General features: G+C 45.8%; 1 protein-coding gene across 1 annotated transcript; it reads right to left on the bottom strand.

The window, feature by feature from the left end:
- Positions 1-311: 311 nt before the first annotated feature.
- Positions 312-6,029, bottom strand: LOC117859546 (elongation factor 1-gamma 2). Its single transcript, XM_034742672.2, has 8 exons — positions 5,888-6,029; positions 5,724-5,773; positions 2,309-2,458; positions 2,167-2,227; positions 2,030-2,082; positions 1,851-1,952; positions 1,272-1,770; positions 312-1,005 (listed from the first exon to the last, which is right to left on the bottom strand). Exons 2-8 carry the CDS (start codon positions 5,730-5,732, stop codon positions 626-628), a joined length of 1,254 nt encoding a protein of 417 aa, XP_034598563.1. The 5' UTR covers positions 5,733-5,773; positions 5,888-6,029; the 3' UTR covers positions 312-625.
- Positions 6,030-17,626: the final 11,597 nt, after the last annotated feature.

Here is a 17,626-nt window from a genome sequence, read left to right as displayed (position 1 = left end):
CTTTTTTGGAGAGTAACTACCTCATATTTACCTTATTTGTTTCAAAATATACACCTTCATGCGATGCACCACCTCAAAATTCTTGTCAGTAGCTAGCTCATATTTACCATATTCTTCAAAATATGCGCGTTCACTACGATGCACCAGGGTAAATTTAAGGACAATTCGTCAGGTTTCGCACAACTAGCACGTATTCCATATTGCATGCGGAATGCCAGACGTAACATTAGGTAAATTTTGCATGTTAAAACTATGGTGTTTACAACTTGGATTCAAGTTGAAATTAAATTAAATTCACAATCCCTTGACACTTGCAGCGAGACAGCCGGAGCCACACAATTATTCATGTCATGCAGATCAACCAGTTACAGCCTTACAGGGTGAATGAATACGTATATCAAGTTTACCGGAAGGGTATATGATGCACATGAATGCATTGCAATGTTGCACTTGATGCAGGCAAACCTCCCGTTATCATGGCCAAACTCTTTCAACATAGCACAGAAAATAACCAGTACACCCAGTATCAAAACTAACATTGATGAGTTCCAGAAGTATTGACTAGTTAGAACTGGACCCAAAAAGTAGACATCTCCTTCCACAGTTCCATAACAAATAAATGGGCTCACTTGAAGCATTTCGCATCCAGCAAGGCCTCACCTTCGAAGGGCTCCTGGTCCTCAATCATGGCATTGACACGCTCCTTCTGGGCCTCGTCAGAGAGGTCAACCTTGGTCCACTCATAGAGCTCCATGTCATAGACCTCATCCATGACGAACTTGGGGATCTCTGAGCCACGGAAGAGCCAGAGCCCCTTGACCTTAAAAGGTGGCTCAGAGCCGACCACAAGCATCTTGCCAAAGGCGTATTTGCGGCACAGGTCCATCCGCTGCAGGAACCCACCAACCTTGTTCATGGTTACAAAGGACACGGTGTTCTCATCATTGTACTTGTAGTCACAGAACCACAGGGAGTAGCCCTCTGGGTCATACATATCCCAGAAACCTGAAAATATATGGGAGATGAGTTCAGTTAATCTGTATGTCGCACTTGAAGTTACCAAATACAAAATTGAGTATCAAGATCTGGAAACTGTGCAAACCATAAAAAAATCATACAAAATTTCGATTACCTGCTTATAATTTGAACTAAAAGCTACAAGATACTCAAAAGTTCTACTGTAAAATCTTGTGTAGCCATCAACAGTGTATATTCAGTCAACATCAATTAATGATGTAATATTTAAACATGAATTTGGAAGGAAAATGTACCTTTAATAGCAACCTCGCGGAAGTTGGTTTTCGTGTTGGAGTACAGCCTCTTCCAATCATCAAGGATCATCTTGCTTGGAGGAAGCAAATCAAGATGATTCTTCGGCTTAGGCTTTGGTGCCTCTTCCTCCGCTGGTTTCTCATCTGCCTTAGGCTTTGGGGCCTCTTTTGGGGCCTCCTTTTTGGTTTCCTTAGGCTTCTGCTCCTTGGCTGGTGCCACCTTCTTTTGAACAGGTGGCACAGCTTCTGCCTGCTTCACATCACCTATGACTTTCTTGAAGTTTGGCTGGTTAACCATGGTCCAGAAGTACCTCTCAACATGAGGGAACTCCGAGGTGAAACTCTTGGTCATGATCCGAATAAAGCCCAAGTAGAGGTTGCATGTCAGCACGATATCCGCAAGAGTCACTGAATGCCCAACAAGGAATGTGTTTGATGCAAGGTGGGTGTTGAGGGAACCCAATGCTCTTTTCAAAGCCGCAATGGCTGTTTCCTCACTCTGTTGAGCAAATGGAAATATAAGACTACAATCAAGCTTTTGAGAAACACAAAGAGTGTTAGCCACGTGGAAATACATACCACAGCAGCATAGGGATAAAACCCCATACGTGGGAACAACCACTTCCCAATGTTAGCATCAACCTCTGTTGCAGCGAAGTCCATCCATTGTTCAATGTGGGCCTGAAACAAACAAAAACATTTAAGCACAGGTAAAAGAAAATAATAAAATGATCAAATGGATGTAAAACATCACTCACATAATCAATCAGTGAAAATCCATAAAGCGGGTTGTCAGCCTTCAAACGAGCAACTTCACAAAGATGACAATATTCAGTGCTAAATCAAATAACTGCAAACAAAATATTTGACATCAATGTTGCTACATTTGGCTTACCATATCGTGCAATTGCATTGCTCTCAAAAACAGCACCATCAGGAGTCTCGAGGACAGGAACCTGCAATGAAGTGCCCAAATTACATTATGGACCATTCTATCAGCCTTCAGGCTTCTTAAGGTACAAAACATTATTTCGTACCTTCCCAATAGGGTTCATCTTGAGAAACTCAGGAGTTTTGTTGGAGACACCCATTTGAAAGTCCTTCACCAACTCAACCTTGATGCCACTGTATTCTGCGGCAATAAGTGCCTTGAATGCATTTTTGTTACCACTGCCAGCATGCAGTACCTATACAACACAAAAGATAGGCTATAAACTTGTATATACCAACAAAAACCTGTCACGAGAACAAATGGGAATGAAGAAATTAAAACAACCAATACAAGTTGTAGGATCAAACTAGACAATCATACAAGTTAAATGGTAGCTCATTCAAACACGTATGAGCTGACTCGGTAATCCGTACTCTATAATAAGTTACCTAAAGTCCGACAATTGGTGTGAACTGATTTCAAAGTGTGGAATTGCCAAATACATATGTGTTTTTTTCTCGAACGACGCAGGAGAGCTGTGTGTCATTTCATTAAGAGAGAAAAGAGAGCACAACAAGTCCGGTTAAGGACCAAAACCCGAGCACTGAAACACACCCCCACACACCTACACAGCGAAGCTTACAGACGACAACAAGCATGACCTCGACCAAAAACCCCTTGACCTAGGCTGGTGGGGCCAGCGACCTCACTAGGAGTTCCTGAAGTTTAGTTGCCCCAGCCATGCCCCAAACGCTACACTCATCTGCCAACTGTCTGGAGCAGCAAAGAGGTGCTTGGCCTAGCATTCTCAAAAACACATGAATTCCTGTGTTTCCAAATCTCCCAGGAAACCAGGATAATTAGCGAGTTAAGCCCTTTCCTTATCTCCTTAGGTACTGAGCGCAATGCCTTCCTCCACCAAAAAGAAAAACGAGCCTCAGAAGGTGAGGGTATCAGGGCTGTCAGTTGTAGAGGTTGGAGGATCAAGGTCCAAATCTGCCTTGTAAATACACAGCCGACTAACAGATGCTGAATGGTTTCCTCCTCTTGATCACAAAAAGGACAGACCTCAGGGTGAGGCAATCCTCGTTTGGCAAGACGGTCCGCTGTCCAACATCTATTGTTGATGGCTAACCAAATGAAGAATTTGCAACGAAGGGGCGAAACTCTTCCAAATCCTCCTCCAAGGAGCAAATTTAATGGTTCCAACAAAGAAGGCAGCATAGGCTGACTTGCTGCTGTATACGCCATTCTGTGTGAGTTTCCATCTGAGCTGATCTGGAACATCTTGCTGCAGGACAACTCCCTCAACATGGTCCCAAATCTGGAGATATTCCAATAAAACCTGAACTGTAAGTGCGCCTTTGATGTCTGCCAACCAGCTTCGATTAACAAGAGCTTGGGCTACTGTCTGTCTTCTAATTGCCCTTTTGGGGATGGCCTTGAACAGGTTGGGAGCCAACTCCTCGATAGTGTGACCATTAACCCACCTTTCTTTCCAGAAAAGAGTGGAAACACCATTGCCCACAATATGGTCGACTGCTACCTTAAACAGGGCTTGGGCATTATGAGGAGCTTGAATTTGGAATCCAGCCCAAGGCCGAGAAGGATCAGTTTTCTGAGTCCACAACAATCGGATACGCAATGCCCAACCAAGAGTTTCCAGATTATGAATCCCCAATCCTCCATATTCCAGGGGCCGCTGAACTCTTTCCCAGGACACTAGGCAGTTACCACCATTGGCTTGTTCCTGACCTTTCCAAAGGAAACCTCTCCTCCTCTTATCAATGGTTTTAAACACCCACTTTGGCAAATCAAGAGCTATCAAGGAATAAATGGGAGTGGCGGATAAAACCATCCTAACCATTACCAACCGACCTGCTCTGTTCATCAGGGATGCCTTCCAACCAGGCAAATGATCAGCTACTTTGTCAATCAAAGGCAAGAGCACTTCTCTGGTGGGCTTATGAATAGAAAGAGGCAAACCAAGATACATGCATGGGAGTTCCTTTACAGCACACGACAAGACTTCAGCAGTGATAAGCATCTCTTCCTCTGAACAGTGTATGGGAGAAACAGAACTTTTCACCAGATTAGTGTGGAGGCCGGAAGTGTGTCCAAACAGGTCAAGGATGCTTCTGATTACTTGCAGATCAGTCCTCCCGGGCCTTAGGAAAATCACAGCATCATCAGCAAAAAAGGAGACCCGATGCCGAGCTTGCTGAACAGCAAGTGGCTGAAGCAATCTCTCTCTAGCCGCGTACTCCATGAGAGAATTTAGGACGTCCATGACCAGTATGAAGAGCATGGGAGAGAGTGGATCACCCTAACGAAGACCTCGGCTATGAAGAATAGATTCCCCTGGCTCCCCATTCACTAACACACGAGTGGACGAGGTCGACAAGATTAGACATAACATGTCCCGCCATCTCTGTCCAAAACCCAACTGCCTCATAACCTCCAGGAGAAAGGACCATGAAACCGAGTCGAATGCTTTAGAAATATCCAGCTTGAGGAGAATATGAGCCTCTCTCTTCATGTGCAAGGATTTCACCATTTGTTGGACAAACAGGAAGTTGTCATGGATATTTCTTCCCCTGACAAAGGCGCTCTGATTGGTGGAAACCATCGAGGGCAGTAAAATAATATCCAAGATACAATTTCTCAGCTCAGCTTAAAGGCAGCTATGCCTTCTGTCTGAAAAATTTCTAATGAATTAGCATGTAGCAAATCAATACACCAAATCATGTTGAAAGAAAACCACTATGCAAATCACAGCTGGAGATATGTGGAATCCTTAAACGAATTGGGAAAGAATTGACCACAAGTCTTCAATTAATAGCTAGGCAGTACACAAATTTAGTACATCAAAGAACTGCTGGGAGGTGTTTGCTACTTCCTCTGTCCCAAATTATAGTTTGTTTTAGCTTTTCTAGATACATAGCTTGTGCTATGCATATACACGTAGTGTATATCTAAGTGCATAGCAAAATATATGAATCTAAAAAAGTCCAAACGACCTATAATTTGGAACGGAGGGAGTACATGACAACACCAATCTTATCATACCATCTCAATAAGAATGTAATGAAAGATGTCTAAGTCCCCAAGTCAATAAGCTCATGCATGGTTTGTATAAGACAAGCCATTCTACAGGCAATCATCATTTTCCTAACTACAACAAGGATGCAAATGAATTCAATCTCTAACATTCAAATGGGAGCACCCCCATCCTCTGCGAGAAGGAAAGCATGCAAAGTGGGATAATTTTGCGCCCAAATTTTATCTGAACTCGAGACAGATAAAAAAAAAATCCTTGCTGTAGCTTCTACAGCCCACAGAAGCCCATGAACGTAATTAATTTACAAGAAAATAACTTGCCACACCACACCAAGTCCAAACTACAAGCTAACAACCTCGCTAATCCAAGTTAGCTAATTAAACGCATCTAGCACATCAAATCTAAGCACCCAAAGATACCAGGTAGTGCACAAAAAAGGCTCAAACGTAGAAACACTTACAAGCGCCATCTCCACCGGCCGCTAGCTTCGCTGTTCGCTCGATCTCAGATCTGCACAACACAAGAAAACCAATGATAAAAAAAATCAGTAGCATAAAAAACGCAAATAACGCAAGAAGACATCGCAAAAGTTCCTCGAATTTTTTGCTAAGACGTGAAACTTACCGCTGCGGCAAGCGCGAGATCGGGCGAGCGGCAGTGCGGCACAGCAGCGGAGAGCGGAGGCCAAGCCAGAGGCGGAGTAGCAGCCCGCAACCCTTGGGTTGGGAGTTGGGAAGTTGGGATCTCGTGCCTAGGGTTGCACGCGCGCGATCGCAGCCGTTGGAGGTCGAAGCGAAGAAATTTATGGACGGCTCACATTAATCTGAAGATGCGGCGTCGAGAGCAAGGCTCGTCGGTGCTTTTAAGGCCCTAAGCCCAATTTTCACTCAAGCAAGAATGGGCCTTATAGAGCCTTGTTTGTTCTTATTTTGGTCCTGTAGCCCAACTGTTGTGAGTGAGTAATCTTATGGGCTGGTATTGGTAATGGGCCTAAAATGAGAAGGAAAGAAAGCTCACGAGACCAGCAATATCCCGCCCGTTATTAATCAGTCGCCGTTTCCCCGCCACGCCGGGCTCTTCGCTGCGCCGCGCGCCGGCGGCAGAGAGCCAGAGGCGGAGGCGCATGGGCATGGCTACGTGGAAGCCGGCGGACGGTGGCGGTGGGTCCCCCGTGCCACCTCGCGCTTGCGCACTGCCGCGTAACCTGCTGTGAGCGGTTAGACTGATGGAGGCAAGCGGGGAATTTGTGTGCCTTCCGCCACGTGTTCGACGAAATGTGCCCTGGAAGCTTTGAGGTTTCGCATGTTCTAGTGTGGGAGTAGGATCCGGATGGTCGTCGCAGCGGTTATTTTGCTACGCGCTTAATTCTGGTTTGGCATCCGAGAGAGTGTGACTAGGAGGGCAGAGGGGGTTTGATACGAGGTGCTAAATTTTAATAGGGTCACATTGGATATTCGGATATTAATTAGGAGGACTAAACATGAGCTAATTATAAAACTAATTGCACAGATGGAGTCTAATTCGCGAGACGAATCTATTAAAGCTAATTAATTCATCATTAGCAAATGGTTACTGTAGTACCACATTGTCAAATCATGAACTAATTAGGCTTAATAGATTTGTCTCACGAATTAGACTCCATCTGTGCAATTAGTTTTATAATTAGCCTATATTTAATACTTCTAATTAGTATCAAACATCCGATGTGATGGGTGCTAAAGTTTAGAAATGGGTATCAAACACCCCCTATTTTTGTGCTGGATAGCAACAGAGGTGGAGCATGAATATTGTAGTGCTGCACATATTACGCACTGTAAAGTTGTATGTATTGCTTTTTTATGAAATCTAAGTACCTTTTTAAGCTGTGTCTTGTTCTTGTTTGAAGATTTGGCAGAGGGTGTCCAGACAGCAACGGTTCAGAGCTGAAGAGAAGGCAACTTCTGTGTGATTACAACTTGCTACTGCAAATCTGGGAATGGTGAGTTATCTGCCTGTTTTACCAACAAAGCCGCTGGTGTCTTATCAACCTTATCTCCAGCATCTTGAACTAGTGGTATGTGGGATACACAAAACATTTCCTCTCTGTCTCGTGGTAGAAGTTACGATTTCTTTTTTTTTTCTTTCCCGATGTTTATTAGTGCTGGATTCCTATGGGAGCTTATTTGAGTTAGGATAGGTGGCCAGTTTGCTACTTCTGGACGGAGATATGCCTTTTCTGTTCTCTTTGATTGAAAGAGGTACTCTATAGCTTGGACTTGGTGTAAGTAGTGCTCCCTGAAAACACATCTACATGTAGTATTGGACTTGGAGGCAACTCTATTTTTATACGCAAACTGGGGCATTAATTCATATTGTAATATATCTGCAGAACATAAATAAACAATATTATGAAGCACATCGATAAATCTGTGCAGATCATTTTTCACATGTTCAATCAATCAATCTCAATGTGCAAAAGACATCACTAGCTGAAATTAAAAAAAGGTTGACTTCATGCATTCCAGATACTATTATTTATGGCTGGACGGAGTAAGTTTTGTAATAATTAGCTTACTACCGTTGCTTAAGCACATTCAAACCTCTATAAATTCCATTGTTTGCTTAGTGTGCTCGAAAGAGAGAATCCTCTTTCTTTAGGTCAGATTCATTTTCTATGTGTGCTCTGCTCAGTGAGGTATGCAACTATAGTAAGCCTAAATATCTTGTAACTAATGCCCTCATGCTTTTCTGGTCTTCTTGTGCTAGCAAACATGTATTTTCACAATTGAGGATATGGTGATATTTATTTTCTGTAATTTACAATCAAAATATAGATGAGCTACATTTCCTAGGCCGGAGTAATGATTAGTTCAAAGCTACATCACATTGAGCATTACCTCACTAGATAAAAGCAGAATGCCTAACTCTGTTATCTGCGTTGAAATCAGTGTCCCCCCTGGGGCAGGGTGGTAGGGTCCAAATCCTCTTTTAACAAAACTACAAATGGTAGAAATACCAAAACGGTCTCCTCGTGTTCGAGAAAAAAACCAAAACGGAACAGTTTCTATAGGATGGTACCAGCCTACCAGTAAATGGAATTATTCAAATTCAACTCCTAATTGTAACAACCTAAATGTAATTACATTATTGAGCATTGCATCATGAGCATCATTGTTTGCTAATATAAAATTTATGTGCTTGTTTGAATGCATTTGCATTTTAATTTGAATTATTGAATAAAGTGAAAATGCTTGTCTTGTGAAGAAACTTTCCTTTTACAATAGGATATATGTTCAATTATAACTTGGTAAAATACTTCTTCCTCAAATATGAATTTAGGTGATTTTCCCCGGATTTTAGGAATCCATCTTGAAGCCAAACAACTCAGCCGAAAACCTAAAAATAGCATTTCAGGAAGAATTTCCATTTCAAATCTACCATAGCTTTCATTCCCAATTCAAGCAAAATGAGTTGCTCTTGATTTCTTGTATCAACACAATTTTGATGGAATTTTTGGAACCTTTGAAGATCAAGTTTGAAGTATGGAGGAATAGAGAGGTTTCTGTACAGAACAGTGGATGTCACATGATTTTGTTCTCTGAACCGTCCGTGCCTCCTAGACAGACCATCTGCGAGAAGCCCCTGCATGCGTGTCACGTGTGCAGAGAAGCTACGCCACGCGCCCTCGCCGGGCCCCGCCAACCTCCACCTCACCCAGCGCTTCCTCCCTCTCCCCGCTGCTCCCTCTCACATAGAAGCCCTTCCCCTCCTTTCTTTCTTCTTCCCCCAACCAAGACATGGAGGAAGAACTCCTCTCCCCCACCAAATCCACTACCACCCTCGCCGGAGTTTGCCGAAGGACCACCGGAGGACATCGCCGACGAGCTTCTCCATCACCTCGTCCAGCTCTTCCTCGCCGGAGACCAAGGAGAAGGCCACCCCAAGCATCTTCTTCCTCTACTTCATCTTCTCCAAGCTTCCAAGGATGAACTCGACCCGATCTACTCCAACGCCGCCCTACGCTAAGAAGCAGCCCCTTGCTTGTGCTCTACTCATTGCCGGTGAGCTCTCCTCGCTGCTCATCATCTTCGTTTTGCCCTAAATCAAGCTCCCTAGCCCATCCATGGCTTCATCACCATTGTTGACCTAGAGCTCCAAATGCACCGTGCATGTTAAATCCCCCACCCAAAATGAGTTCTATATCCTTAGGAAGCTGTAGGAACAAACGGCACCCAAAACCGTGGCTAGAGCTGCTGCTGCCGACCTCGCTAGTGAGCCTCGGCCTCACATGGATGGTCCGCGGCCTAAGGGCGGACGGTCTATGAACCATGACCCAAAACACCGAGCCTTTGCACGAAAATATGTCCCTAGGAATTTGTATGGCAGATGGTTTGCTCTTCACCCACAGACTGTCCGCGGTTCACCCTCAAAATTCACACAAAACCGGTTCGTTTATGCTACTTGGCCCGTCTTTGTACGGCGGACGGTCCGCCATTTGACCCCGGACGGTCCGCCATTTGACCCCGGACGGTTTGCAGTTCAATTTCAAAGTTTGCACAGAACCGATGTGGCTCTGGAGACCATCTCGTACTTGACCGGTGGATGGTCCGCCCCATAATGGCGGACGGTCTGCAGGTATATGGTACCCAGCCTAGTCAGCCCTATTTGTTTGAATGCATAAACATGTACCATCTTGTATAATTGATATAAAATTGAATATAGCTTAGAATAATGTGAAACAAATTTTGCTGGTTTCATAATGATGTCTAGTACCTGTTAAAAATATGTTTTCTCACAAAATAGTTAATTAATTATCTGATTTAATTAAATGAGCTCACAAAATAGTTAATTAATTATCTGATTTAATTAGATGAGTGTTTATCTTCTTAATTGCATGGTTAATTCTCTATTAGTCCAAAATATATGAGACCAATTTTGCTAGTTCACTTATGGTATGTATAATCCAATGAAAGTATTTGTATTGCATTAATTATGTGAAGATTGGTATAGTTTTATATATGTTTGAACCTAGTTAATTAGTAAAATGCATAATAATTTCATACGTGCTCCTAAAATTATGGATCCAACTTTGTTAACTTCCTTTAACCTTTAACTATTGTTTAAAATTAGTATGACTTATAAATTGATCATACACTTAAATAGTTTATGAAGTGTTGAATTATAAGCTTTCTTAACTTGTTAAATACATGATCAATTGTATAGAGATGCTTCTAAAATCATGAAACCAACCTTGTTATTTACCTATGATCATGATATGCTGTTTTTAATTGTTGTCCTTCATGAGATGATTGTATAAGGATACAACTTTAATTATATGCTTGTTCTAAAACTAGCTTGCTTGCAAAATACCTAGGTAATCAATTGTACTCATGTGAGCTATAAAACCACCTTTCTTAGCTAAGGATGAATGTGCTATAGTTTTGTGATTAGAAACCTTCATGATACAACATAGAATGATGATGCTTGCCTTAATTTATCAAGTATAATGAGCTACTAGACATGTCAACTCTTGGAATTAGCTCAACATATTTAGTAAAAGTATGGATGCTCGAAACCTCGATATAATTGCTTAGCTATGCTTAGTTCTCGGTAGAAGTCGAGGGGTGGCAAGGTCACCACCACTCGCGAAAATTTGGATGTTTGCTTAATTATACTTTAGTAGTTGAGAAAGCATAAAAGATGAGCAACATGAATGATGATTCGAGGCTTAAGCAAGTGACGGGTCCATAGACCTGGGATCCCCAACGGGCCCGCCTTTCCGCAACGTGTAACATTCCTAGTTTTACTGCAACTTGCAAAAGTTTAATTAGAGAAATTAAGAGTTCAAACCACACTAAACCTTTAACCTTGCCATATTTGAAATACAAATACACTTGAATTTTGAAATCTCACCAAAAGGGGTAAAATAAAGTCAAACAAGTCCAAATAAGGAACTAAGTGTGAAAAACAAGCAAATTAGGTTGGGAAGGTAGAAAAACATTCAAAATACCAAATCCCAACTTTTGGAAACTTTTCAAATTTTCAAATGTCCAAAAATGTCTTAAAAAGCTTTTTTTGGGGGTAGTTGTTAAATTCAAATTTTATATAAGAATTCAACTTTTTTCCAATATAAAGTTGTAGAACTTTTCAAAATAAATAACTTTTGTTATTTGAGCTTCCACTGGTTTGGAGTAGAAGGTATTCAAATTTTGGGTTAAAGTTTAGTAAAATTCAAACTTAATTCAAGTTTCAACCTATCTCTTTAAAGCGGCGTTCTTCTTCCGAAGTTCACTCTTTTATCTTCCAATCTAGCCAAGATCTGCACCTGAAGCTTTTGTAGAGTTTGTAGTCTAAGGTTTGAACAACAAGTTTGGTATTTGAAAATTTTCAAGTTTTGTTTTGAAATCGTGTGCTTGTTTGCTTCAAAACTGCTACCCTCACGTGCCATCGCGTTCTTGCGCTCGAACCCGTGCGCGGTCACCGCACCTGGCGTGTCGCGCCGTGCCACGCGACACCTTGCCGTTCGTGCAGCGCCGCCGCCTATCACCGCCGGCGATGTGACCAGACAGTCTGGCCGCTTGCCCAACCCGCTCGCACACGATCTCCACCCCTCCACGCCGCATCCTCACCGGCCTATGGCCTGAGCGTGCCCATGCGCGCCTGTCCGCGGCTTGCCGCCACGTCGCTGCGCTCCACTGGGCTTCGCCACCGGCCACTCACCGCCGCCGACGGGACAAGTCGCTCGCTCCCCCTTGCCCAGTAGCCGCGCGCACAACCCAGCTCTATCACGCCAAATCTCGCCCTGCCAATCCTCCGCCGCTCGCCTGCACATGCCCACACCACTAGCGGCCAATCGCCGCGCCTGCGCCAGTCGCCTGCCACCCTCCTTCCCTCCCACAGTTGCTGTCAAGCACCGAGGCATCCTTATCTTTGCCTCCTCGCCCCTGGCCAGCTATAAAAGCCGTTACTCCCCCACCTCACCGACGCACCCACGACACCCTCCCCACACAGAGCTCCGCCGTGCACCTCACCGCAAAGCTTGCCCCTCCGACCATCCCCGCCGCCCGCTGAGCCCACCAGTGCACCACCCACGAGCCTCTGCAGCCTCCCGAGCAGCCTCTTGGCCACCAGCGCCACCGCCGGCGCTGGAGCAGGAACCTCCTCGCCGCCGTAGCCACCTCGTCATGGACCGCCATCTCCGGTCAGCCTCCGCCCTCAAGTTCCTCAGTGCACATCTTTGTGGTGAGCCCCTCGTCATGCCTGACCCCTCCCCTGACTCTATCCTCGCTGGACTTCGCCGGAGAAGCCATCGGCCGACGCAAGGGCTACTTTGCAAGCCCCAAATCTTCTTAGGGTCTATCACGTAAAAGTGTAGGACCTATCTTTAAGGTTTCAAAAGTTCCAGGGGCCTGAGCACGAAACGTTTTATCTTTTCTATTTTACTTTTAATTTAAAAAGGCTGAAACTTTGGAAATGCATAGGTAAATGTAGAAAAGTGCTAAAAATACAAATCCAACTTTGTTAGACTCCTGGTGATGAGTAGTTTTACAGAAAAATGGTTTTGGACATGTTACTATTGTGTTTTTCCCTTAGGTTTTTATTTTTGTGTTAAAGCCAATAAATGCTTCTTAAATCATGGAAAAATGAGAAAAATATGAATCCACCTCGGTTGATTTACTTTTGGCATGCTTGTTTTGAATAGAACTTTTGCAACACTAGTTTAGTTGTGAAACTCACTGAGTTGAGTTAAATGCTTGAATGCTAGGTGTGATCTTGTTATTTGCTCTATAAATGGAAGGTAATAGATAAAAATGCAAGATCACTTTTGTTAGGTTCTTGATGCCTCTGTTTATCTAGGAAAAATACTAGCTTCTAGTTACTACATGTTTTAACTTGCTTAATTAAATGCATGTGAGTTAATACACTTAAAATGTGGTAAATGTTACATTAAGTTGTTTAAAAATTAAGAAACAGGATAACTTTCCAAATGAGCTTGGAGCAACCCTATAGTGACCCCACCTTCCTTTTTAAAGGTTTAAATGAAGTAAACTTTATATATGTGTACACAATCACCATCAATGAAACCCAGGGTTTAAAACACGAAAATACTTTACCTTACGAAGAACTTAGGTTTAAATCTTGTCTAGGTGCATGTGGTCATTGTAAGCTTTACATTTCTGCAATAATATCTGAAATGCATCCTGCATATGAAATCGTGAATCTTGAATTATTGCATATGCATCTCGTGTTGAAACGAATCTCGCAAACGGATCGTACGAGCTGCTGCCAACAGCTGAGGAGGAATCTGCCGTGGAGCTACACCAAATTAAGGCCGAGCAAGACCCCAACCAAGCTTCCAACGACCCGCAAACTAACCTAGTTTAGAAAGGCAAGCCCCAAAGCATAACCCTAAATTTAAAGTTCATGCAATATCTATGCTACTTATGTTTGTGTATTTAAGTTCATAGGAGTTGATTGAAAACTTAGTTGCATGATCTCAGGTACCTATGTTTGAACACTAGTATGATAGATCGAGTAGCTGCAATGCTAAATAGGACTCGGTAAAAGTCGAGTGATTTCCTGCCACTCACGAGTTATAGGAGTTGCTTGCTTGCTTATGCTACAACCATAAGGATGACGGGTGAGGCCGGGCTTTTGGTCTGAATGGGTGGATTGCCCCATTTGTCTAGTGATAAATGTGCTAAGGCTGAAATGTGTCAGCGTTCATGGTCAAGTGTTTGAAAGTACTAATCTCATACCTAGTATGGGATAGGGAAGCCTAGTACCTGATTGAACCGGGACGTGGGCATACCTCTCCACTCTCTCTGGAACTTAGTTCCCTTAGTGCACCATGCGGGTACAAGTGCAGTCATAGTACAGCGACGTTCCGGGACCATGGGGCATTGTATCCAAGGGAAGTGGGCCCAACCACGTGCTTGGGAATTGATGGGGATGGCTGACATGTGTGGGCCCGTCGTGGTACACAAATGTCGTGGGGTTAGATTCACCTTGCAAGGTTTGAAAACTCGATTCGAATCATCTGCCTCTCACAGTTTTAGACTGCTTGATCACTATGCTGCATTGTGTAAGAAGTGGAACAGAGAATGATTATCTTAATGATGATGCTTGGAATAAAATGTCTTGAACAACATGCTTGCTTAGAACAGGTGCTTACCTAGAATGAATAATCAACTAGAACTTGATGCTAAAATTTGAAAGTAAGGACCTATTTTAGTTGCTTTTGGCAAAAACAAACCCCTCAGCCAAAAAGCCTTGCATGTCTAGAAGTTGGTGGAGTAGCTACCACCCAACGGTTATGTCTTGCTGAGTATTAGTATACTCAGCCTTGCTTGTGGCTTGTTTTTCAGGTAATGTGGTAGATGTCGATGTTTGTGCTGCTAGCTTGACTTGGCCGATCCAGCTCCCTCCGGGTTGGACGGTCGAGTAGGACCCGACCTCGGTCAGCAAGGATCGTGGTAACTGATGATATGGCAGGCTTCACCATGACATCGCTGCTCCGACGTCTAGTTATCAGTTTATTTCTGCTGCTTAAACTCTGAACAAGTTTACTTTATGCACTTTTGAACTATTGTGGTGTAATAATTAAATTGGGACCTATGTTTTAATCTATGTAATCTCTGGACTCGCCTTCATGTGAGTATGCTTTGTTTCGATCCGAGACAAGTGGTTTATCGGGTGAAACCCAACAGACTACTAGATTGACTTGATTAAAGTGTTGGTTCGCATGTGAGGTGACGTTGAGTACACTTTAGCCAGGTTAATTTGGGTGGTTCTGCCACACAACGCTCGGTCCAGGAAGAGGCGCAGTGACAATTTATGCCTGGGCTGCCCCAGATATGCAACGCCAGGCCGAGACCTTGATCCGACCACCAACCGGTGCCTCCAACCAGGAAGCCTGGTCGGCGCCCCGACCAGAAGGCACAGTCAGGGCCGGGACCACAACCTGACTCCGATCGAGTTCCCCCAACCGGGAGTATGCCGAACCGACGCACACCATTCCTCCCGACCGGGACGACCGACCGGGGACGCCCACTTGGTGTGGGCCTGAGGAGTAGGTGGAGCAGATAAGGGAAACACTCAGTTCAAACACCGTACAGAGGACCGTACCTTGCCACGCCCCGCACACGCCGCATAGTGCCACCGTGCGATGTCAGGTGGACACTGTGCTACCTGCCCATCACAACGGAGCACGAACATGGATGGAGGGTGATGGCCATACTGTACCCAACAACGTGGGGAACAACAAGACTAGGCAGCACCCGTATACACACACACTCTCTCTCTAACTTGTAAGGCCATCCCCTTGGACTATAAAAGGGGGCGGACCCTCTCTCTCCTAGATAGATCACACGAGATCACACATTAATCATAGGAGAAACCCTCTGACCCTCTTCCGACACATAGTGCACGTTTGAGCCCATGTCACTCTCTCCTACTCGGATCAGAGCACGACCAGGTCTCGGACACCCCCTTCTCATTCCTCACTCGTTTGTACCCCCACTGCAAACTTCGAGCACTTGGGCTCAGGAATACCGTTGACCGACCGACCCTGAATTGGATGTAGGGCACGTTGCCCGAACCAATATAAATCCTGTGTCATTGTGTGCTAGGCCACATCTGATCTAACACACGGCAAAACTACTTATATTTACTAGTCGGCCAGATTCCGCACCGACAGTTGGCGCCGTCCGTGGGGATCCGCCTCGCGTTCGCATTTTCGATCATCGGATGGCTCACCTTCCCGCCATTCTCGGCATGGCGAGCTTGAGCGGTACGATTTGCTTTGGCTTGCTGGAGTTCCCCGCGCCCCCGCTCGGTGGGCTGTGGGCTCCCCCCGTCATTGCGTCATCCCAGACCTTCCACTTTTGGAGCCTGAACTTCGCTGTTGACCAGCTCGACGTACTCCGCCTCCATGGGGACGCCCCGGCGTCCCCAGGAGAAGGAGCGCCCTCCACGGGTCCCGGGCCACTCGACGACCTCGACATCGAGGCGCTCACACTCTACCTCGAGTCCGTGTTGGGCTCGAATCCCACGGTGAGTGATGTGGACATTGTCCTGTACTCACTGTTCAACACCTTCCGCTAGCTCTCCGTAGGGACCCGGCTGTCTCCGCCGCGCTTGCCATGCGGGCGGCTCCCCTACGGCCTCACGTCCTTCGCGGACATGTACGCACGGGGGCTCCGGAGGGCCATGACATCACCCCCTCTCACATGCGAGTTCATGGGGATGGCGGGCTACGCCCCTGCCTCCTTCCACGACCTCTGTGATGAAGAGGTCAAAAGCGACGGCTCCAGCATCGGCAACTTAATGGCACCTAGCCATCCTCTGTCGCGGGAATGCGCCATGGCGGACGCCCTGAAGCAGCCACCGGAGGTGGTGGAGTCCCAGCAGACTCACACCCCCCGGACCATCATGCGGAGGCCCTGGTGCGTATGCAGGTGCATGGTGATGAGTTGCGACAGTGGCGGCTGAGCCGGCAGCCACCTGTGCCGGTGCGGACCACGTAACGCTCTGAGCCATGCGCGCGCAACCCGACGGGCGGCACTCGAGGCCGTGCCCACCAAGCCCAGCACAACATCTTGGCTGGAGGAGACAATCCCCTCAGTTCGCTCGGGCTGGCCAGAACATCGCTGCTGCGGCGATGCTTTTGCGCAGGCCCCCTGAGCCCGTCAGCTCCTAGGAGAAGGAGATTCACCGGAACCTCCGAGCAGTGGTGGAGACCGCCGCCGTTTAGCAGGCGGAGAGCTCCGCGTTGCGACAGTAGCACGCGGCCTCTTGCCTGACCATGGCCTCTCGCTCCGTGTTGCTGTTCAATCTCGATCACGATGCCCCAAGAGTAAAGGCCTTCGACCAAGACCGAGCCGCGGAGGCTCAGCAGGACGCGGTCGACCTGCTCAAGGAGGCATGAGAGACGGCCATCATCCGCTCTGCTCTCTACCAGCAGACCCTCCGTAGGTACCACGGGAGAAAAATCCGACGGAGCTTGAGGTCGGCGACCTCATACTCCGGAGGACCCAGTCGACCAAGGACAAGCACAAGCTCTCTCCACCATGGAAAGGACTGTACACGGTGGCTGAGGTGATCCGACCAGGTGCCTACCGACTGAAGGACAACGACGACAACATCCTCACCAACTCATGGAACATTGAACAGTCACATCATTTCTTTCCCTAACTCGGTTTTTAACGGTCATTTCCATTCGACATTCGCTCCTACAGCGCCCTAGCCCGAGCACTCTCAGCCTGGATTGCTCGGGGGCTCCATGCGGGTGCGGTACCACTCCCTCCTTACTTTCGTGCAATCACGCACTTCGCCCAATCGAATGGCATCCCGTTCCTCTGACTACCCTAAGTAGCTTACGCT

This window comes from Setaria viridis, chromosome 1, assembly GCF_005286985.2.
Source record: "Setaria viridis chromosome 1, Setaria_viridis_v4.0, whole genome shotgun sequence".
Taxonomy (NCBI): domain Eukaryota; kingdom Viridiplantae; phylum Streptophyta; class Magnoliopsida; order Poales; family Poaceae; genus Setaria; species Setaria viridis.
The sequence above is the reverse complement of the archived record's forward strand: the minus strand, read 5'-3'. Positions and strand labels throughout refer to the sequence as shown.